The 22640-nt window shown below is 43.1% G+C and overlaps 1 protein-coding gene across 1 annotated transcript; it reads left to right on the forward strand.

Annotated features, from left to right (window-relative positions):
• Positions 1–4925: 4925 nt before the first annotated feature.
• On the forward strand, positions 4926–22084 carry dcbld2 (discoidin, CUB and LCCL domain containing 2). Its single transcript, XM_061793647.1, has 16 exons — positions 4926–5157; positions 8448–8903; positions 10571–10795; positions 11021–11158; positions 12972–13023; positions 13109–13181; positions 17027–17160; positions 17278–17318; positions 17388–17603; positions 18045–18169; positions 18422–18569; positions 19215–19358; positions 19460–19557; positions 19631–19676; positions 19759–19893; positions 21202–22084. The coding sequence occupies exons 1-16, from the start codon at positions 4926–4928 to the stop codon at positions 21552–21554; spliced, it is 2616 nt and encodes an 871-aa protein (XP_061649631.1). The 3' UTR covers positions 21555–22084.
• Positions 22085–22640: the final 556 nt, after the last annotated feature.

The following is a 22640-nucleotide window of genomic DNA, read 5'->3' on the forward strand; positions in this document are numbered from 1 at the left end:
GAACACTACTACTACTTTTTTCAACAGGGTAACTAGTAATTGTAACTGACTACATTTCCGAAGTCGTCTTGTCGAAGGACCTTGTCTCCTGCATTCCTTGGTCTGCTATGTACAATTTCTCCGCTTCTTTGCAAGAATGGAAACAAGCAGCAGCAAATGGGATTTTAAATTTACTAGCCTGCGTGTCACCAGTTGTTTTTTGTACCATCGTGCCAGCGTTTGCATTTTGTTGCGAGGTGAGCAATGGTGTCTCTCCGTCGACGCGATGATTGATTATTTACATGTGTCTTATGCGGACAGACATTGTCAAACCAAATGCCCCAGTGATGAGCCTGTCAGGCAACACTATGGTAAAAGTCACCCCTTTCAATTTGCCACATGAGCTCCTCTCTAGCATTCAAGTAGTCTACGTTTCGCTCTCCTTCCGCTCCTCGACGACAGACCTCAAGTTGTCTCCGTACCGGCCCAGGACCATAAACACAGGTGCTTGCAGAACGGCATTGTGGGTTGGCTATTCTGCAGGAAGGTGTGAGCAATTCCAGGAATGCTCACAAGAGTCACTGTTGACCCGGCACACACAGCATGGCATGCTGGGACGCATGCACGCGGCATATGGCCTGCAAGAGAAGAGGAGCTTTTTAAAAATTAACCAAAATCCATTCGGGTTCCTTGTAACTAATAACAATCCCCGAAAAGTTTCAAGAGAATCAACAAAATTGCACTAAAGTATCGACAACTACATCAATCTTACTGGCGTCCGTCAAAACCTATAGGGGTCTTGGATTTGACTAAAATCTCCCAAAGACCCTGAAAAGTGAATTCAGAGATTCGTCTCTAAATACATGTTTGAAGATAACTGCCGAAAACGTGTGCAGAGACTGACAACAATGTAGTACTGAATTGTGGCGCTATAGCGTTACGCTGTATTTCACAATTTCAGTGTTCCTGATTTTTTTTGGGCATCGACACACTTTGGCCCCGGCATGAGTTACCCCGCCCCACCTCGAGGGCCTTTGTTCAGTTATCTAGCGCTATTGCAACATGTAGTTAGCTAGCTAAATATTCCTACACCGCCCAAAAAAAATGCATCTTCCCTTTAGATAATCCTCTGACGTTGCGGCCTTAGAGCGCCTCGTTGTTGGCCGTGAGTGTGTGCGCATCACACAGAGAAAGGCAGGAGACCAAGGAGGGGGGGGATGGGGGCAAAATGCGACATGACAGTCAGCTTGTGGACAGGGGCTTTCCGCTAGCGTGAACGCTTTAGAGCGCCTCGTTACCGCCCCGCAACAACCCGCTGGGATAGATTCCAGTCACCGGAAGCTTTAAGTGGATAGATTTATTTAGTTAACAAAGTCCCTTTTCAATAAAATTTGCTGTGTAAACAGGTCGAGTCGCGGTGATGTGAAATCAGATTCAATCCAGATTGGATCCAGATTGCAACTTTGTAAACAGTGTAAACCCAACATAAAATAACGTCATGCGCTCTTATGCTTATTTTAGGCAAATCTCATTGGATCAATTTGAAATTTGCTTATGACGGCAGTTCCATTGGATCCGACAGAAGATCCGGATGAATCTTTCAACCTCCCTCGATGCTAGTTTGTTCCCATTGCACTCAACGACCTCACTTCCTGCTCTCTTGTTAGTGTTTCCACACTCAATGAACCATTTAGCTGTTCTTACTTACACTTGATGGTGTGTGAAGCACTTTTGTAAATGTTGTTATTCTTTTTAAATAGTATAAATAGAGACTGCTTACTTACAATGAGCTCACTCCCTACACGGAAAGCAGCATCATGATTTTTTTTTCAGCGCGCACAAAAGCTATAGTTGTACGTGAACCCTGTGACACAAACGTTGGCAATGCTCGTAAGCCTGGAAGTGTTATTCCATGTCAAACTAACAGCATGCCAGGTTCAATATACGTAAAATAAAGGCCGCGCTTACCAAGTTTGTTTCATAGCATGCTAAATTAGCATGTTTACACTCACTACTGGAAATGGTAAAAAATATTTGTGTTAATTTCAGCCGTGTTTTAGCAGTGAAAATGGAAATGGTTATGATGAAGGCTTCTTCTATCCACCCAAACTTGTTGGGTTTACGAAATATGTAGTCAACTATGTAATCCAAAGTTTTATGGTCACATTTGGGACTGCTTTCCCGAAGTCAAAGTTGAACTAAAGGAGGTATAGAACAGAGCCCTGGGGTAGTCCACATGCTAGTTGATCAATGTAAATGTCAACTAGACAGTGCCTTTCTTTGGTAAAAGAATTCAGTTAGTATAATTTAGCTCATACCTTTTTTATGGTGGCGTCAGCTCAAAAATAAAACTGAATAAAATAAAATACAGCAGCCAACATTTCCGTAACACATCCTTTAGCAGGTAAAGACAGCTCTTCGAAATAAAAGCACATCAGTAAAATAACACGGTTACACAACAGGATCCTTTAGTGTGTTATAGCAGTGACAACTGCAGTCAAGTTTTGGTGATATACACACCCAAAAAAAAAAAACTAAGTTACAATCCACCAGAAGAGAGGCAGTCATTTAATTTAAAGAAATATAATCCCTAAAATAAATAAATCCCTAAAACATACATCAATAGGAGAGCTTTTAAAAAAACAGAACATTCCCAAAAATAATTTAAAAAGAAAATATACATAAAACATTATAAAATGGAATATTACAAGAACAATAACCCCTCTATAACTAAATTAAATACAAATATAAATAAAAAAAATATAAAATGAATGGTAAAATAAACCAAAAAGACAATATTAAAATATGACTTGAAATGTATATTTCCTTGAATGAATAATGGACGCATATGCACGCATGTGCAGTCACATCCACATTGCGTCTCTCATTCATTCCGTCACTTGGAGGGGGACAACAAAGAAAGTAGTCTGAAATGGGAGTGTTATCCATTTCCAATGATGTCTTTAAACATTTCCATCCTTCACTGCACACCCGACGCACGAACGGATTGATGAGTTTGTGAAGCCGCTTGCCAGACACATGGATCTTCTCTGCTTTTAGTCTTTGAACAAATAAATGCATTGATTGTCGCTGTGTACATTTGAGGCTCGTGCAGAAAAAAGGAAAATACACAGCATCTGGCCGAGGAATGTGCGCAGATAACCGAGCGATGCATGATGGCCGCTCGAGACTGAGCCGCGAGAACGCAATAAAAAAAAAAAAAAAAAAAAAAAAAAAAAAAGGACCTTGGATCCAAATTGGGAGGAAGGACAGAAGACCAGGCCGCACTTGAAGGTCTGAAGGCTTCAAACCAGATTAGGAAATAACAGAAATACAAATAATTGGTTCCAGGGTCAAAGTGTGACCATCATAACACATTTATTTACCGCACACACATTGTTTAACTGAACATTATAGCGTTCTTAAGTGTTATGCACTCAATGGTAAAACCGCATAAAACTTCAATAATGAAAAACTATCGAACTATTCACACCTGACAGACGTAACGGTGTGAGAACAGGACAGTGGTGCTTTTGTTCTTGGACCCTTTTTGCTCAGCCTGAATATGCTACCCTTGGGTAAAATTCTTCAGACCTTTATTGCTACAACCAATAATTAACGGGATCTTCAATCAGCTGAAGGACATATCCAGATTGAAGGCTCTTGCATGTGCCAGGCAGACCAGGAGAAGCTCATCCATACTTTTATCTCAAGTAGACTTGACTATTGTAATGGTCTTCTGACTGGACAAGAGCATTTAACAGCTGCAGCTCGTTCAGAAAAAAATATTAAATCATAAAATACAATCAAATGAAAAGAAGAAATATAATTCTTGTCGAATAAGCAAATAAAATATTAATAAAGAACAAAGAAAACAATGCTTTTACAAATAAACAGCTGAAATCCAAATAAATAAAAAGACAAATAATCCAAGAAAAAAAAGTATCAATTGAAAGAAAAATAATCCTTATAGAATAAACCAATAAACTACTAATAAATAAAAGGGTGAAAAATAGTCTGTAAATATTAACAAATAAAATGCAAATAAATCAAAAGAAGAAAAATAATACGTATTGAATAACCAAATAATATACTAATTAATAAAAAGAACAAATCCCAATAGACTAAGAAAATCATAAATAAAAAGAAGAAAATTAATATTAATATTAATCTCTAATTAACACAATAAAAATACAATGTACAGGGTACTTTTATTGTCAATTCTTCAATATGAGTAAAACACAGAGGATTGAAATGACGGTTCTCAATATGAAAAGCTCAATAAAACTATGGTATATACAGTCTAAAAACTATTAATTGAATGTGCAAATACCAAAAATCAGGTGACGTGTGCAACAGAGTCAAGGTCAGACAACCAAGGCAAATAAGACATACATAAAAAGACATTTAAAAAAAGAAAAGTAAACCTAAATGCAAAATAAAAAGAAAAAATGTTGTGACCAGTGGAGCCCAGACACAAAACTGCTGACAAGGTGGACCACGACTAAATCCAGATGTACATATAGTGGACTCATCATGGATGCCAGACAACAAGTCGAGCCAGTCTATTATGGTCTCGCACTCTGTAGTGGCACCAAAACACTGCGCAGCGGAGGAGGGACATAAATTCCTCTCGTCATTTATCATCACCCGCGGTTCGGAAAGGTCAGAGTGTGTCTGCTTATTATTTAGTCTTCCTGTAAAAAGAGATTATTATTCCTCCCTGACAACCTGCAGGGGAAATGTGCCACCTTAATAGAGCTTTTTGGAAATTGTCTATTTGTGCAAGTGTACAGGAAGCCGAGCGTGCGATGTATTTGTGGACACGTGCCGGCCGGGACCGCCGGCCTTGACGCCCGCCGGGCCGTCAAGACGGATGGCGTTGCTCATCAGGTCGGGCGGGCGAGACAGAAAAATGCTGATGATCAGCAATGTACAGCGCGAGAATGGTAGACAGGTGGCGGCGGCGGCCTCCGTTGCCTGCCGGTGGGACGTGCCCCGAACACCTCGCCAATCCTAACCAGAAGCCCGGCCCTCCTCATCTGGCTTCTCTCGATGCGGAGGAGCAGCGGCTTCTCACCCGCTCTCTAAGGGAGAGCCTGCGGTGGGAACTCATTCCCGGCCGCTTGTATCCGCCATCTTGTTCTTTGGTTTACGACTCACAGCTCGTGAGCGAAGGTGAGGGTTGCGACGGAGATCGACCGCTAAATCGAGAGCTCCGCCGTTCGGCTCGGCTCCTTCGTCACGGACCGATACAGAGTCCGCTTCGCTGCGGACGCTGCACCGATCCGCCCGTCCATCGCTCGTGACCTAAACCCCGAGCGACTTGAACTCCTCCACTTGGGGCAGCGTCTCAGTCCTGACATGTGAGCTCATTGAGCAAGCGGGACTACACACAGGACTGCATGCAAAGCGTACGTACCAACATTCCCACATAAACTATGGGATGTATCAACTTGGGTCGATCCTTTTCATATATTTTGTTCATATTTACTTATCTATTTGGGGAAAAATAAAAATATTATCATTGAAGTACTTTTGACCATTTTTTTTTTTTTTTACATGTTGTACAACTCAAACCAACGTGTATAAATAAAGTAAACACGCTACTGTCGACTGTCAATAATATGTATAATTGTAATATATTAAATGATCTTTCCAGAAAGGACTTTGTAAGGTTTGGGAATGGCAACGAGTGAAAAATGGTGCGCTTTAGCTACCTCTGGCGGTGATGTGTGTTATTGCGCATGTATTTCAACAAACAATTGCTAACATCGAGTTGGTACAATTCAAATAAAATTACCTCAAAATAAAATAGTAACAAAAAAAATAATCCCTTCAAAATAGACAGTATAAAAAACATATTTCCTACAAAATCTGCACCAAAAATAATAATAATAAAAATCAGCAAAATGAATACATTGATACTGTATAATTCAATGAAATTTGATAATTTATTACAGTTAAATTGAATGCGAAAACATGAATAAAACTACATTTCAAAAACAATAATCCTTAAAACACAAGTTAAAAAAAGGTAAGAACATAAAACAACCAATACAAACATTTGATGAATAAAATAGAATAAAAGCAAGAAATAATGCTTGAAATTTTGAAAAGAAAAACGAAAATAGAACAAAAACAATGATCCCAACAAAATCAGTGGATAAAAGAATAAAAAATGAGTTGAGAATTATTATGTATTGTGTCTTCTATCGGTGTCGTTATGAACATGTTGACGTTGGAACATGAACCTGTCATGCGGTGCGGAACTAAATGCCTCATTCTCAACAACTGTCATCTTCCCAACAGGCTGCACTCTCATCAAATAATTGATTTTAGCGCATTAAGTGACACACTATCGCTGGATTTCATCCATAAAAGCTTTGGCTCATCTACCGCTGGTTTAAATATTTCATGTCATTGCTCTATCACGCATCCAAAACCGAGCAAATTCATTTTTTTTGTTATTACCATGACTACTGCTTGTATTGTTTTTTTTTTATTTTTTTAATTATTTTTCATTGAGCAGATAAACTGAAATCATGAGCTTTATGTATTTAAAGATGTGAAGCAGTTCTATATTATGACCACCAGATGTCACCATTTGCTTCATTTTCCCCCCCAATGAATAAAGCGGCTGAGGGGGGAAAAAAAAACAACAGAATGGATTATTGTCCAATAATTAACATCTCCATTTGAAAAAAAGTAACACACAAGTAAAAGTATTGTCTTCCACATGTAATACTTTTTTTTTTCTTTTTTTTTGCTTGCATGCCTCACAATACGATTTTCTTTGATTTTTACCCTGATGGACAAAGCGTATTAAAAATAATAACTTTCAGACATTAACTGCAGCTGCTGATTTGTTTTGTTTACGCCGGTAACCCTAGAAACAGACCGTGACGTCAGATATTCGCTCATTATGTGTCAGAAGACTCATTGTGATTTCATTGACGCTCATGTGACGTCAGCCAATCACGTCACAATCTGCGTGTTCAAAATTATTGTTGTTCTTATCCTTACTCTGTTTATAATTATTTTACTCTTTTGATGTTCTATAGATTAAAGGGGATTAGCGATAGGGATCGGAGTAAATAAATTGGACTTTTTCCTACTTCTTTTCGAATATGTATACGAATTGAACTTTATTTTTGATTGTTTTGGTCCAAAATCTTGTTACTTTCTAACATGTTCAAAATAAAGAGTTCAGTTGAATGGAAAAACCCAAAATGAATTTCAAAATTCCGTGGCTGTGAACGTGTCCTGCGTCTCGTTCAAAGTCAGCCGGAATTTTCTTTATAAGTTATTTTATCTCAATCAGAGTCACAGTTGATTTTTGTTATCATTTTGTTTACGTTTGGGTGTTTATTTTTTTGTTGGTGTTCCTTTTTCTGAGTGATAAATCCGTTTCGCCAGTGCCGGCAGGCCAATGTTGTGACAGCAGCTGAATGGAATCCAGCCTGTAACATGTCATGATGTCATCTTGTAAAAAGAAAGAAATCAAAATAAGAAAAGAGGCCCATCCTCACAATGAGTCACGATCATTTTCGGTAATTTCTTCGGTGATGAAACGCCAGCGCGACACGAAATGTGAAATGGAATTCTTCTCATCAAATGATAACTTTCAACTTATTTGTGGCCACAGTTAGCCGTTTATCTTGAAAAAAAATACAAATAAATAAAGATGATGACTTTTCTCTTGTGATTTTACAGCTTTTTAATCTTAAAATGGTTTCACTTTGCTTTTAATATTGACTGTTCTTGTAAAATGCGACATATTTCTCAAAATATTATGACAAAATGTTCCTAATACGCATATCTATTTTCTGGCAATAATACTTTTTCCTCTAAAAGTATGACCATTTTTCTTAATATTACATTGTATTACTTTAGTAAAATGTTTTTCTTATTTCATGTATTCCCCCCCCCCCCGGTCATTTGATGTTATTCTCTTGAAATGACTATTTTGTTAAATTCCAGTATTACGTTCATAATTTTACGAATGCATTTTTGCGATACTATAACTTTTATTCCATAAAATGACGACTTTATTCTTGTGAGATTATGACTTTTTCAAGATCTTTTTTTCTTGTTAAATAATAATGTTCAGCTTTTTATTCTCATGAAGCTCTGACTTTATTACTGCACGATCGTGACTTTCTTTTCAGCGTTTTTGGTGGAAAATTCAGATTTCTTTTTTTATTTTTTGCTGATATCGGACCTCGGCACATCCCGAAAAAATTGTTGCTAGAGGGGAGGTAAAAGTTGCTAAACGTTGGCAACACCGAGTAGCGGCCTAACTCCGCCTCCGGTCGTCATGGTAACAATAGCCGCGGCCGCCCCTCCCCCCAAACCTAAGTGATTTCAAGCAGCGTGTGACATGTGGATGTTGAGTATGCTGTAATTCTGTATGTTGATCAATGAATTTGAGAGATATTTGATTCTTATTTGAAATGGTGCCGGAGGGGTTGGGGGGGGGCAAAAAAGGGTTGAATGTGGATTTGCCCTTTGGACTTGCGGGGGTGCGAAACGTGCAAATTTGCGTTGCTCAGCGTGTGCGGGAGGGGGGGAGGAGCTTCGACGGAGGAAGTCGCCCCTTCGTCGGCCGCGGTGTGTGTGTGTGTGTGTGTGTGTGTGTGTGTGTTTGCTAACTTACCTCCGGAGCGAGCGTCGCGAAGCACCGGATCGCCGAATAACATCCACGGGGGGGGCGGCGTGGACGAGCCGCGCTCGGATCCGCTCGCCCGGACCCGAACGTCGGCCCGCGTGGTGCACTTTGAGCGAGCAGTATGCATTTGGACTGCAGGCTGCCAGTACGGAAGGAGCGGTAATGGTGGGCAGGGGGCCGACAGGGGCCGAGGTTCTCGTCCTGTCGATCCTCGTCATCATCCTCACCGCGGAAGGCTGCAGGGCGCAGAAAGGTGGGTGCCCAAAGCACGCCATGAGCGGTGTCAACGTTGCACACGCACACAATGTGCTCTTACTATCACGATGAAATGTTGTGTCGGTTCTTAACATGGCCATTTTCCAGCACGGAATTCCGTTTGCTTTTTCGCCGCTTGCCGCCGCCCGCCGCCATGCATTCGTCGGGCTAAAACCAGCGGAACCGGTTTTGTTTATGCGCGTTCCTTTCGGCCTGCGGACCGCTTGAGGAATCGCACCACCGCCGATTTAAAGCAAAGCGTTAAATCAAGAGTTTGAGGCGCGCGGGCGCAATCTTTGCTCGTATTACAAGGTCAAATGGAGGAAGGCTCTTTTAAAATCCTACAAGTCTCAAAGGAGCATGGCTGCGGTTTCGCCAATACGAGACGGCAGCACATGTCGGGCATGCCGTGGCCTTTCCCCTCGCTCCAATCACGCCAGTTCCGCATGTTTCTACAATCGGATGATGTATTTGAAACATTCGGTGCATTTGAGCGAAGTGGGAGAAGTTTTAACATGCAAACTCAGGTGCGTGAAGTTGTGGGGCGGGGGGGTTAGGGTTAGGGTAAACAGTGGGGGGGGGGGGGGGGGCATGACTGGCAACACGTGGACAATTTTGTCATTAAAAAATAAATAAATAAAAAAACCCACAACAACTTGTAATTACGTCTCCAACATCACGCAAGTCCTTCTCATTTGATATTTAATGGGCTTGCGCTCAAGGCAGGACAGTTGATGTCAAAGTGATGTGTTGTGGTGAGTTTTTAGGAAGGGAACATGAGCTGCTTGCTGCTCAACATTGCGGTGACTCAGAGCAGGGAAAGAGCCTTTTGTTTTTGTCCTGTTCAGCTGGATAATGTCCACCGGGAAGCTCTTGCGTAACACACATAAACACACTTCAGCCCCCCCCTTTTAAAAAAAATAAAAATAAAATAAAAATCTGTAAGGTCACAAGTTGACTTAAGTTGCACTTTTGGATGTATCGCTTTCGGTTAGCGAGGGTTTCGCAGCAGCAAAAGGGATTGACAGGGGATCTTCTGCGCTCCAAAGCAACACTTTGACTTCTAAATCAAATAGTTTCTGGGTCAAAGTATCGTTTGCAGCGGTGTCAAAATTAGTTCGCCACTGTTATTTGGAAAAGATAACCCCCCCCCACCCCCCCAAAAAAAACAAAAAACAAAACACGTGTAACGTTCATGACTCAGGTGAGTTATTTTGAATTGTCAAGCGGAAAAAGAAGTTAACCAAAGTGTATCGTCTAAAAGGTGCCCTGATGGCGGTCCATCTTTTGGCAAGTGATGCAAAAAGAAAAAGAAAAAGTTCAAAGTACGGGCGAATCCTTCGATGCTCACTGAACTGAGCTCTTCCGCTTTCGTTTCGTGAGATTTGCTTATGTCTCGCTTTTGAAATAAATGTTGCCAAAAAGCCAAGAAGGGAGCAAAACGTGCACAAATTGACGAGCTGAAGTCTGGCAAGATTTGTCAAAGTCTCGCCAGATTTGACGTGTAACAGGAGGCTCACCGGCGGTTTGATCCGCTATGTTACCCAAGACTGAAAGCAGACTGTCCGAAACAGGTGCCCCAGATTTAGAGTAAATCATTTGATGCTTGTTGCTATAACAACCAGAAAAATGTCCGCTGTCCGTTGTGTCGTCTTTCCTGCGCAGGTGACGGCTGCGGCCCCACAGTGCTGGGCCCCAGTAGCGGGACGCTGTCGTCCCCGGGCTATCCGGGGTCGTACCCCAACAACACGGTGTGCGAGTGGGAGATCGGCGTGCCCCCTGGCAACCGGGTCCACTTCTGTTTCGCCGAGCTGGACATCGACGACGGCGACTGCCAGGTCAACTACCTCCGCCTGTACAACGGCGTCGGACTCGACAGGAGCGAAATCGGTGAGCGGGACGCCGAACCCGTTAGCGTGAATGCATGTGATGAGTGTTGCAAAAAAGCCAAAGAAAAAGCTCGAGCCTAATCGTAGGCTAGGGCCTGACCGATATGGATTTTTTTTTAGGCCGATTCCGATATTTGGCAGAATAAAATTCCGTTCGCCGATTAATCGGAATTTGATCCCTTAACGCTTACAAGTTCTCACTAACGTTACGTTTGTCGTGCTACAGCGAAGTACTGCGGCTTGAATGTGAAGGTGAACGAGCTAATCGAGTCCAGCGGCAACCGGGTGACTGTTCAGTTCATGAGCGGGAGCCATCGCACTGGACGTGGATTCTACCTGTCCTACTCCACCACAGAACACACAGGTAACCCTGAATCAAGGGCAACGTGTACAATTATTAGCCATCTGCCAAAACGCTTTGACGCTGCAGTTTGCTATCTTGCTCTCTTCCATCATATTTTTTTCCCCCAAAACTTAAGAAATATTTTATTCAATCTCTTTTATCCGTTGTAGTCATGAAAATGTTATTTGTCTGTCTAAAAACTGTTGATGATGATGATGGTTGATGCTAGAATGCATGCCGCTAACGCTTTCCGATAAAAAAGAAAATGTTCACAACAAAAAGTAAATGTGCCTTACATCTTTGCTCTCTCTGATGGTGAAATTGTCAGCATGTATAATTAGTTGTTAGACAACAGATGGATTCTAAAATACTAGCTAGTCCACACTTTCCAACCACGTTTTCTTTTTTTTTTTTTTTTTTTTAAAAAGACATTTGTAGCTAGTCCTTTTGAAACCTTAAATCTTTGCTATCTCTCTTAGTGACAACATTGTTAGCATTGGAAAGAAAAAAAAAAGCAATTCCACAAACGCTAAAATGCTCGCTGTTAGCATCCCCAGCCGACTCTTTCCCCAAATTTATTTCATAACAAAAGAAAAACATTTGGGGCAACTATTTTATCTTTTATTGTGATGACAAAATTGTAAATTCGACATGTCGAAAAAGTTGTTCAACAACATTTGGATGCTAAAATGCTAGCTGTTAGCTGTTAATAGCCAGAGCTTGCGCTTTCGGTTCACATTTTTTTCCGACCCAAAAAATAATCTGATGTTGGTCGCCTTTTTAAACCTTAAAGCGTTGCCATCTTTTGTATTAAAGACAAATTGTTAGCATGTCTTTATAGAAGTTACACAACCGTTGAATGCAAAAATTCTGCCTAGCCCCCCCCCAAAAAATCAATTTGCATGCAGGCTTTTATAAAACTTAAAATCTTCGCTATTGTACAGATTATAGATAACAGTTGGATGCTAGCTATAGCCCACACTTTCAACCACATTTCATAGCTAGAGCGTTTACAACCTTAAATCTTTTCTGCGTCTTGACAATAAAATTGTTAGCATGACACAGTAGTTGGATGCTAAAATAATGACTGTTAACAGCCACTCCCGACTTTGTGTTTGTCTTTCATTCAGAAAATGTGGAAACAAATTGTCTCCGTGAAATCAGAGTTTACCTTATGTTCCATTGTTTACTGGGCCGTTGTTGTTGTGACTTTGCTTTTACGCCACAGAAAGAGGAAGCGGTGACGTCCATTAAATCGAGTCACGGTGGTTATCTCTTACAAGTAGCATTTTTTTGTGGTTGTTTTTTTTTTTTTTAGTGCGTTTTTGTTGTTGTGCATTGCGTCTCAAACGTCTCTCGCCTGCTTGGGCAAACACGAACAGTCACCATAGCGACCTTTCGCGGTCGACGTTGGGGGAGTCGTGTTAGTCACTTTGACTCAGCGGCTGGATTAGCAGATAAATTTGACCACGCTACGAGATTTCTGGAAAATTCACGGGAAGCCGCGTGGATATGTCAGAGTTTGGGTTCAAGCAACTGTAGCGTCCGTTGTCGAGTAACGCACACACAGTTGTCAGCCATCGTAGGTAGTCAGTCCACCAGCTCTGACATTTAGAAGGGAAATCCCAGATAGTGAACCCTTAGCAAAAAAAGAAAATGTAAAAAAAATTAAAAGGCTCTGCGGCTAACTACATAAAATATTTCCTGGGAGGGCACATTTGTTCTACACTGGCCAAAGCGCAATTGCCTTAAAGCCACTAATTGCTTGTAAGACGACATAATGCTTTTGTTGTTGATAGGTTGCATGAACCTGTTGTGCCATTGTTTACTTTAGATCTCATCACCTGCCTGCACAAAGGAAGTGATTTCCCCGAGGCGGAGTTTAGGTAAATCCTCCACGTTTGCATAACGGCTACTCCCTTTGTTTGTTTGTGTCCGATGTTCAGTTTCAGTTTTCTCTCTCTTCCCAAGCAAATACTGTCCAGCCGGATGTTTGACATCTACAGAGGAGGTTTCCGGAACGATACCGAATGGATACAGAGAGGTGAATGAAATTACAATTACTTGTTTGCTGGAGTACGAGAGTAGCTCCAACTACCAGAGACAAAAATTCCTTGTGTGCTTTTAACGTATTTGGCCAGTAAAGATGATTCTGATCCGATCAAGCTACCGCATATCAGAATCAGAAACGGAATCCTCTTTCTTTGCCAGGTATGTCGAAAACACACGAGGAATTTGTCTCCGGTAGGTCCGTGTTTAATGTAAAGCTCAGTGCAAATTCTACTACTTGGCCCAAATTGATCTGATATTGAGCGCGTCTTGAAATGCTCGAAAGTGGCCTCTTTTTGTTATTTCAAAGTGGCCGTCGCTCCCACGCTAATTAGCTTTCTGTCTGTTTGGATGGTGCTGACCAATTCCAATTCGGCTCACTATCTAGTTAGCCGGAAAGCTAACGCAATAAGCCGGGGCTGATGCGATTTCGCGCAGTCGGCGCTTTCAAACGGCAGCTGACACTTGGCTGTTTCAGGACAGGTTGCTGCATGTCTGTCGCCTCTGCAAAATCACGTTAGGCTGCTAACCGTCACAATTTGGCCTGGGAAGCAAGAAAATGCAAAATGACTCACAAATATTAAATTACCTGTTATAAATTGTTATATCAAAATCGTTCTTTTCTTAAACTATATAACTAACAGAAAGCAATATATATATTTTTTCCAGATAGTAAACAATTCTTCCGAAATCTGTGTATTCAATACAACCACATATACAGTGGGTACGGAAAGTTTTCAGAGCCCCTTAAATGTTTCACTCTTTGTTATATTGTGGCCATTTGTTAAAATCCCCGGCCCCGCCTGTGTAGAGTTTGCATGTTCTCCCCGTGCCTACGTGGGTTTTCTCCGGGCACTCCGGTTTCTTCCCACATCCCAAAAACATGCATTAATTGGAGACTCTAAAATTGCCCGTAGGCATGACTGTGAGTACGAATGGTTGTTTGTTTCTATGTGCCCTGCGATTGGCTGGCAACCAGTTCAGGGTGTACCCCGCCTCCTGCCCGATGACAGCTGGGATAGGCTCCAGCACGCCCGCGACCCTAATGAGGAGAAGTGGCTCAGAAAATGGATGGGATGGATGTTTTTTTCTGTCAATATGGGGTGCTGTGTGTACATTAATGTGGAAAAAAATGAACTTAAAGGATCTTAGCAAATGGCTGCAATATAAAAAAAGGGGAAAGTTTAAGGGGGGGATCCATAAAATTCTAATGAACACAATGCCAGATAATTGTGGAAAAGACTTGGCTTTCTTTCTGACACGCATGCTGATTCACCATTGTGTCAAACCGCCACAGTGTAGCGCCAACTACTGGCGAGGAGGACTTACTCTGCCACATTAAAACAATTAGTTTTTTTGCCTTCAGTATCAGTGGCTGGTATCGGCAGCCTTCACGAGCACATAAGGCCGATATCGGCCCGATAGCCTCGGTTCTGCTAGTTTCCTTTTGATTTTGTTGCACTGTCGTTTGACCTAGGCCCAGGTCTGCCCTCCACCGACCTCCATCGCAATTTGACCTTGTGGTCCATTTCAGGAGCCCTTGTCTTTTTTTTGTGGCATAACGCGGCCTCTTCTTTTTGGTGTGGAACTCTGCGGGGGTGGGATGACGTCATCACGACTCGATGACTTCGCGTGAGGAAGGAGGGTTGTCGCCGGGCGGAGGCAGGGAGGGAGGGAGGGAGGGGTCGGCGGCGGTGGCGGGTTCTGAGCGAGCGGGGTGCCCCTCGGGAACAGAGGAGGGTTGGGGTCAGAGGGGTGAAAGGGAGGTGAGATAATAGTTTGGCCCTGAAGAAAAGAGCTCCTAATCCGGTGCAGCTGCAGCGTGTTCTCGGAGGGTGACTCAGTGCAGCTGACGTGCTGAACAACACCTCGCTGTCTGCGTGTCATATAGTGTGTGCGCGCATCCCAACACCATCATGTTGTTATGATGACTGTGGGGGCCTGACACTAAAAAAAAAAAAAAAAACAGAATTGAACCACTGCCCATTTCCAAAATGTCTTTCTGAATTTTGCTGTATTGTGATGTCACAATGTCTAATTTACATTAATAGCATAAGAAGAATTTCTCCGTCCACGACTTTGCAGCTCGACTGGGTTAAGATCATGATCAGTGTTTGCTTCTGATGAGCGGCACCTACGCAATTGTTGTGCGGACTCGTTGACGTCGTCGGTGTGATCGAGGGCGAGTGTGATCGAGTGTCTGCTGCATGCGCCACATGCGGATGCGGCGCCACGAAATGACAGTGTAATCCGGCAGCTTGGTGATGAAGTGCTGCCTCCACCCGTGAAAATCAAATCCATGCTATTACTATGCTAATTTGATTGTATTTTTAAATGGATCGCGTGATCCGGTTGGTCGTTGGAAGGATTCTCTGACTTGCAGCATTTTGAACCGGGACCCCGCGATCGTGTGGCGTTGCTACGATGTCGCATCGTTTCCGTAGCTAATGCGGCGAGGGCCAGCCGGCTGACGCAAACCAGCGCTTGCTGGAAACATGGCCCAAGTGGTTTGCTCGGAACTTGTGTGTGTGTTGATGGGAAATTTGAATCAGTCTCGGGGCGAGTGTTGATTGCCTGGGGTGTGCATGTGAATAAATACATGGGCGCAAACACGCTCGTCACTCCGCGGGGTCGCCGCACAGCTCCTTAGCGCCGAATTCCACCGGTGCGATCCCAGCTGTTCCCGGGAAGGCTGTCGGTTGTGTTCAGGGCAGCACATCTGAGCCGGAATGCAGCCGGCGGGGTGATTCAGGACGTTGCGGTGACGTCACGGCGACTCATGGGCGTCCCGGACGTCTGCTGCGCTGGGAATGCAACGTGGCCTACGCGTGGCACGCTTGACGAATTACAAAGAGAATGCTCGGTTTTTAATGCCACGCTCTGATGAATCGATTGAACTATTTTATTTTCATTTTGTATCAGTTTGTTGTAATTCTATTTATTTATTACATGTAATTATTAAGTAATTATTTTTTTGTAAATTAGATTTATTTTACATTTGTTCATTTTTTTATATAGTGTATTTATATGTTCATTTAATTTTATTTATTATTTTGTGTAATTTTAGTTTTTGATTGTGCTTAAATTTATTATTATTTTATATTCATTTCTGTTAATCATGAATAGAATTAATAAAGAGAAAACAACATATATTTAAAAAAAAAAAAAATCTGTTTTCTTTCCAAATGGCCAAACCCTGTAAGGAAAAAAAAAAAAAAGAAATCTTTCATTCTAATCAGATTTGAATGTGTATGCAAGTTCAGAAGCAGTATTGGCAAACTCAATTTAATCTGAATTTGATCCAAATTGCTCGGCGCAGTGTAAATGTAACAAATCAACCAAAGTTGACTGTATTTTATTAGATCAGGTTGTGCTTACTGGGCATTTCTTTGTTGTTGTTTCTCTAATGAGTATCAGGCCTCTATTAGCAGTAAGGGGGAAGGATTTTTATAATATTAAATTCCTCAAATAGTGATTGTGAAAGAAAGAAGCACTGCTCTAATCGAAGCGCTTCCCCTGACAAGTCGCTGGCTGTGTCATCCATTTAAGGCAAATAAATGCTTCTCCTTTTCCCATCAGTAAAAAACGGGTCATAAATGTAAGTACCTCAGTTCGGAGATGCTTTTGTCCACACGCGCACATTACAGCGTTAACTGCTGAGCTCGTTTCGATTCTATTGCTAAACAAAACAGCAGCACCTAAACAGTTTGCAGATCAAGTGTAAGTGTCTTACAACTGATGGTTTTGGTTTCATCAAGCCTGATGTGTGAATGATAACATTCTTCATAGATTTTTTTTTTTTTTTTTTTTTTTGCGGGGGGGGTGGGGACACCTGTGCAGTCGTCTCCCCTGTGTTTGGCCGCCGTCCACGCCGGCGTGGTGTCCAACGCCGTGGGGGGCAGCATCCACGTGGTGAGCAGCAAAGGTATCCCGCGCTACGAGGGCACACTGGCCAACAACGTCACATCCACTGGGTAAGAAAAAAAAAAAAAAAAAAAAGCGAGTCGGACGTACAGGGCGGCCCGGCCGTCCAGAAAATGGAAGAAAACGTGCATTGAAGTCTAATTGACTTTTTTTTAATCGCCCCTCAGAGGAACTTTGTCAAACAGTCTCTTCACCTTCAGGACGAATGGTAGGTGTCATCCGTGACTTGTAAAAAGATACACCAAAAGACATTTATTTTTAAAATGACTGCTTTAAGGCTGCTACGGAACGCTGGGACTAGAGTCCGGCGGCGTGGCGGACATTCAGATCTCCGCTTCGTCCGTGTGGGAGTGGAACGACGTGGCGGGCCAGCGCAGCGTGTGGGCGCCGCCGGGGGCTCGGCTAAAAAAGGCGGGCCTGCCATGGGCGCCGTCCCAGAGTGACCAGTACCAGTGGCTGCAGGTGGACCTGAAAAGACAGAAGCGGATCACAGGTACTCCACCAAAATATTAGGAACACCACTTAGTCGCGGTATCGTAAACCGTGTCTTGGATTTAGGGTGGATACGGTCCAAAATATTTGAAACGGCTCCTAGTGTGTTTCGTTTCAATTCTACAGTGTCTCTAAAATACAACCATAATGCTAAACTTTAAGATCTTGCTATATGGGCTGTTTATTTACACAAGTGCAAGCAGTGTTTGCCGTCCATTAGGAGAAAGCAGATTATTAGGGTGATTACCTTTCGTTAAAATAGAAATGTACCATTGAATTCATTTAAAAATCTTAAATAAACATTTTGAAAAAGCTTAAAGATGGTGCAAAAAGGCATCCTGTTTAAAAGGTAAATAATAATAATAGTCTTAAGTATTTAACAGTGTCAATCAAAAAAAGATCATTTTGATTCAGGTTTTTTTTTTTTTGTCGTCCCATGAAGGCATCATCAGCACAGGCTCGACACTGCGGGAGTTCCCGTACTACGTGGCGGCGTACCGCGTCCTCTACAGCCACGACGGCCAGCGCTGGCTCCGCTACAAGGAGGCCAACTCCACCCAAGACATGGTAACACAAGCAGAGAATCAGATTATCCATGACGTCACCGGCGTCCATGTTGAGAAAATCGAGAGGGGGGTGGGGGGGGGGGGGGGCGGGAGAATATCGCCATAGCAACGGGTATTGACTGAGGGATGTTTATCTGAGGAAATGAGTGGTTTGAGTGGAGTGCTGGGCATTAATAATGAATGGATATGGATTGGATATGGCATCTTTTGGGATTCTGGAAACTACATTTTTTTCTTTTTTTTTGAATTGCAGATTTTTCAAGGCAACATCAACTACCTGGACGAGGTGAGGAATAATTTCCTCCCTCCCATCGAGGCGCGCTACCTGAGGATAAATCCAACCTGGTGGCACCAGAGGATCGCGATCAAGGTGGAGCTGCTCGGTTGCCAAGTGTCTACAGGTGAGAGTGGTTGTTTTATTTTGATGCCAGCTCACTTTGCCGCGTTTACGAAACGGCACAGTTCGATTCAGTTCGGTACGCCTGCTGTATTATTTTGTGTTTGTATTTAAAAAAAATAAAAAAATAAAATTAAAAAGTGAGCAGCGTAACACATTCAAAAAGCGGTTCAATTCGGTTGCCATGTTCCAGTTTGATTCAATTTGGTAACTTTTTGTTGAGCTACTTTTTCACCAATCGGTATAGTTTGCATTGGTATACAGTTGACGCCCGCATACTCGCAGTTTAGCACCCGTGGGTTCACCTATTCACAGATTTTAGTTTTTTGTGCAACCAACCTTGAGTATGCTTGGTGCAGGGAAGAGAAGTCAAGAAACATTTTGAAGCATGTTATGTAGCCCGGTATGGTACACAATTCGAACTGCTCCACACTAAATTAGTTTTGGGGTACAAACTGTGGTAGCATCATAGTGGCGCTCAAAACCTGCAGTCCGTCGGCTGGGACAGGAACTTGGAAGGCAAAACGGTTCCCCCAAAAATCCTGTGGTCTTCTGGATTGCCGACACACCAGGCAGTGGGAAATCCTGGTTTTGAATTGCACCATAGCACCTGGTTCTAAATGAGCTGAAGCTGCGTTGTTCTCCCCAGCGAGGGAGGGTATGACGCCCAGGATGTTCCCGCCTCCCCGTTTCACCCCTCGCCCGGCAGCCACGAAACGCCCGCTTACGCTCGGCAAGACCACTTCACCTCCTGACATCAGAAACACTACCATGCCGCCTGTCACTGGCAAAGGTGAGCGGCCCAAAAAAAGAAAATTCATCCCATTACAAGGAAATCACCTTTTTTGGGGGGTGGGAGCTTTAATTTGTGCTATTCTTATTTGTGTGACCCAGAGGTGGCACTGGCTGCCGTCCTGGTGCCCGTCTTGGTCATGGTGTTGACAGCGTTTATCTTGCTGGTGGTTTGTGCTCGGCACTGGAGGAGTCGGCAAGTATCCTCTTATCGTGACTTGACAAAAAAAAACAACATCCTTTGTATGACTCAGCATCTCCGTTTACAGGAAGAAGAGCTCCGAAGGAACGTACGATCTTCCTCACTGGAATCGCACTGGTGCACTATTGTTGTTCCTCTTCTTTTCACTGTCATCTTTAAATACTTCCCGTTTTAATTGGCCGTGATGTCTTCGTTGCAGACTGGTGGAAAAGTATGAAGCAGCTGCTGCCGTCCAAGATGGTGGAGGCGGAAGACTCGGTCCGCTACAGCAGCAGCGAGGTGGGCCGGCTCACGGCGAGGGGCGCCGTTACGAGACTGCACGCTGAACCCGCAGGTACCGTTTGTGACGGTTCGCGATTTTGCCGTAACGACCGTCAGATTTCTGGCAGCAGTCGGGGTCTTTGCTATTCCCGTGCTCCTCGGACAGACTGCGACACGCAAGTCGAAACGGCAACATTAGCACTGGCGCTAGCGCGACAAGGGAGATGTCCTGGCTGGTTCATTGGTACGGTAATACGGATGGAGCCGTGCTGCCAGTAGCGAAAAAAAAAAAAACGAGTAAAAGTCATTGCCGCCCCCCCCACCCAAAACTTTTATAATTGCCGATTTCAAGTTTAAACGCAAAATATACTGCAAATTTCTATCCCAAAACACTCATTTTACGAGATTAGCCTTCAAAATAAAGAGATGATTTGAGTAAGGGGGAAAAAAAATGCACTCGAAGTCATTGTACACATTTGGCAGACTCTCCGCTAACAACCCAGGCTATATTTAGCTCCACCCCTCGAGTCCCCATGCAAAGATATTCGTCCCTCGGTCGAAATATGTCACTTCGACATACTTTGTGACACCAAAATGTACTACTTTCCTAGTTTACATCAGTTGACCAATTAATATAGACGCACATATACAAAATGTATACATTTTGCTAACCCCAATCAATCAGTCATTGTTAAGCATCTATGGGTTGCTTAAAAGTCGCTACAAACAGTTTGTCTGAAGATATTCGAATACGCTTCTCCTCACGCGGGTCGCGGGCGTGCCGGAGCCTATCCCAGCTATCTTCGGGCGAGAGGCGGGGCACGCCCTGAACCGGTCGCCAGCCAATCGCAGGGCAGACAGCAACAAACAACCATTCGCACTCACCTTCACACCTACGGGCAATTTCGAGTCTTCAGTCAACCTACCACGCATGTTTTTGGGATGTGGGAGGAAACCGGAGTGCCCGGAGAAAAGCCAAATGCCTTCAATATACAACAAAAACAAAGGAATTGACATTGCCGTTCTAATACGTTTGGAGGTACTGCTTTCAGGTACTTTAAAATAAAATAAATTAAAGAAAAAAAAAAAAAAACCAGCTTGAAAATCATTTTAACAGTATGAATCGCGCACGTGTGTCCTGGCTGGTCCACCTATCTCGATGACTTGAAAATTGTTGAAAAATTTGGAAACATTTTGGAGCGACACAGTACATTTTGCAGTGGACCAGCTTGCAGTAAGGAAACCAACCGGCAGGGAGCAGTATTCTGCATTTGTCTTTCTTGCAAAAGTGAAGAGAGGGGCACCCGAATAAGCTGATTTGTAGATGCATAAGACAGTGATGATGATTTTGTAATACATTCAATTTGTTGTATCTCCACAGAATATGCGCAGCCCCTGGTGAGCGGCGTAACAACATTGGGCGCCCGATCCACCTTTAAACCCGACGAGGGTCCCGACCCGGGGTACAGCGACCCCGACTTGTACGACGCCCCCATCTCCCCAGACGTCTACCACGCGTACGCCGAGCCGCTGCCCGCCTCGGGGGCCGAGTACGCCACGCCCATCGTGGTGGACATGGGCCGCCACCCGTCGGGGGCCGCGCCCGGAGCCTTGCTGCTGGCGCGGGCGGAGGGCGGCCAAACGGCGTACGACACGCCCAAAAATGCCACGGGACAGGACCTGACTTATCAGGTGCCTCAGTGCGGCGCCAACAGAGCCGAAGGGGGCGCGTGATCGCCGGACCGTCACCCGTAGACGTCTGTGTCGTGTACACACGGCGAGTACGATCCGCTCGCGTTGGCGCCATTCCAGTCGGATCACTGAAAGCGCAGAAATGAATGTTTTGTTCGCGCGGCGTACAGAGCTCACGAAATGAGCGCGCCGACTACTGTTTTTCAAAATCTGTGATTCTTGCTTTTGTGAAACTGTGATTGTTTTTTTTTTTGTTAAAAACGTGATGGTGGAAAACAATGAATTCCACCTTAGCGTAGTTGTCCACGGTACGCGTCGTCTTTGAAAGCGTGACTTGAACTTGTGCTGCAGCTCGTGTGATTCCGTCGCTGCCAACCTCTTAGAATTCCCAAGTGATTTTTTTACTGATATTTATTTTTGAATCCTGCTGATGACGAGAAGCCCACCCGCTGCCCACCCCACGCCGCTTGCGCAGACCAAATGTTGCCTTTTTTGTGTTTGTTTGTTGCAACTCAGCAGAATTTTTGAAAGTCTTAATGTGAGAAATAAAGCAAAGATTTTAAAGACGGAAAGAGGTGTGGCATCTGTTTTTGGCTAATTGTCAGATTCGTTTATTGTCTTGTGGTGGTAATCAAAGACACTGTCACTTTTATTATGGCCAGTAGTCACAATTATTGATTTATTCCCCCTAAAATTTTAAATTGTTTTAAAGTCGTATTATTTCTGTAATTACCTTTTGGATAAAAATATTTATATTATCCCTATTATCCCTTGTAATTTCCTCCTTGATATTTATAATACTTTTTAAAAAAAATAATCTTTTTGCTTTTTAATTATGTTTAGTCTTTTTTTTAAATTACAATGGTTTTTATTTGTTTCCAATTGTTGTTTTTACATTTCCATTATTTTTTTCTGGCCCTTTACTATACTTTTTTTCTTTATATTCTCTTTTTTTTTTAAATTCTTGTTCCCCATTTTATTATTTGTCAAATGTATTTTTTTGATCCCTCTTTATTTTACCGAGTACCGATTCAGGCAAAATCAATCGATACCATATGTCGGCAAATAAGCGCGGGAGAAGCAGAGTTTGCTAATTTTCCACGAGGCGCCTGAACGCAGCAATGCCAA

The sequence above is a fragment of the Phyllopteryx taeniolatus genome, chromosome 12, assembly GCF_024500385.1.
Source record: "Phyllopteryx taeniolatus isolate TA_2022b chromosome 12, UOR_Ptae_1.2, whole genome shotgun sequence".
Classification (NCBI taxonomy): Eukaryota; Metazoa; Chordata; class Actinopteri; order Syngnathiformes; family Syngnathidae; genus Phyllopteryx; species Phyllopteryx taeniolatus.

Bases quoted from the DNA above. Each gene is read 5' to 3' on its own strand.
- dcbld2 (XM_061793647.1), top strand. From the start codon at position 4,926: ATGGTAGACAGGTGGCGGCGGCGGCCTCCGTTGCCTGCCGGTGGGACG. The intron at 13,182-17,026 runs GTGAATGAAATT...ACACCTGTGCAG, and splicing joins TACCGAATGGATACAGAGAG to TCGTCTCCCCTGTGTTTGGC. The intron at 17,161-17,277 runs GTAAGAAAAAAA...ATCGCCCCTCAG, and splicing joins AACAACGTCACATCCACTGG to AGGAACTTTGTCAAACAGTC.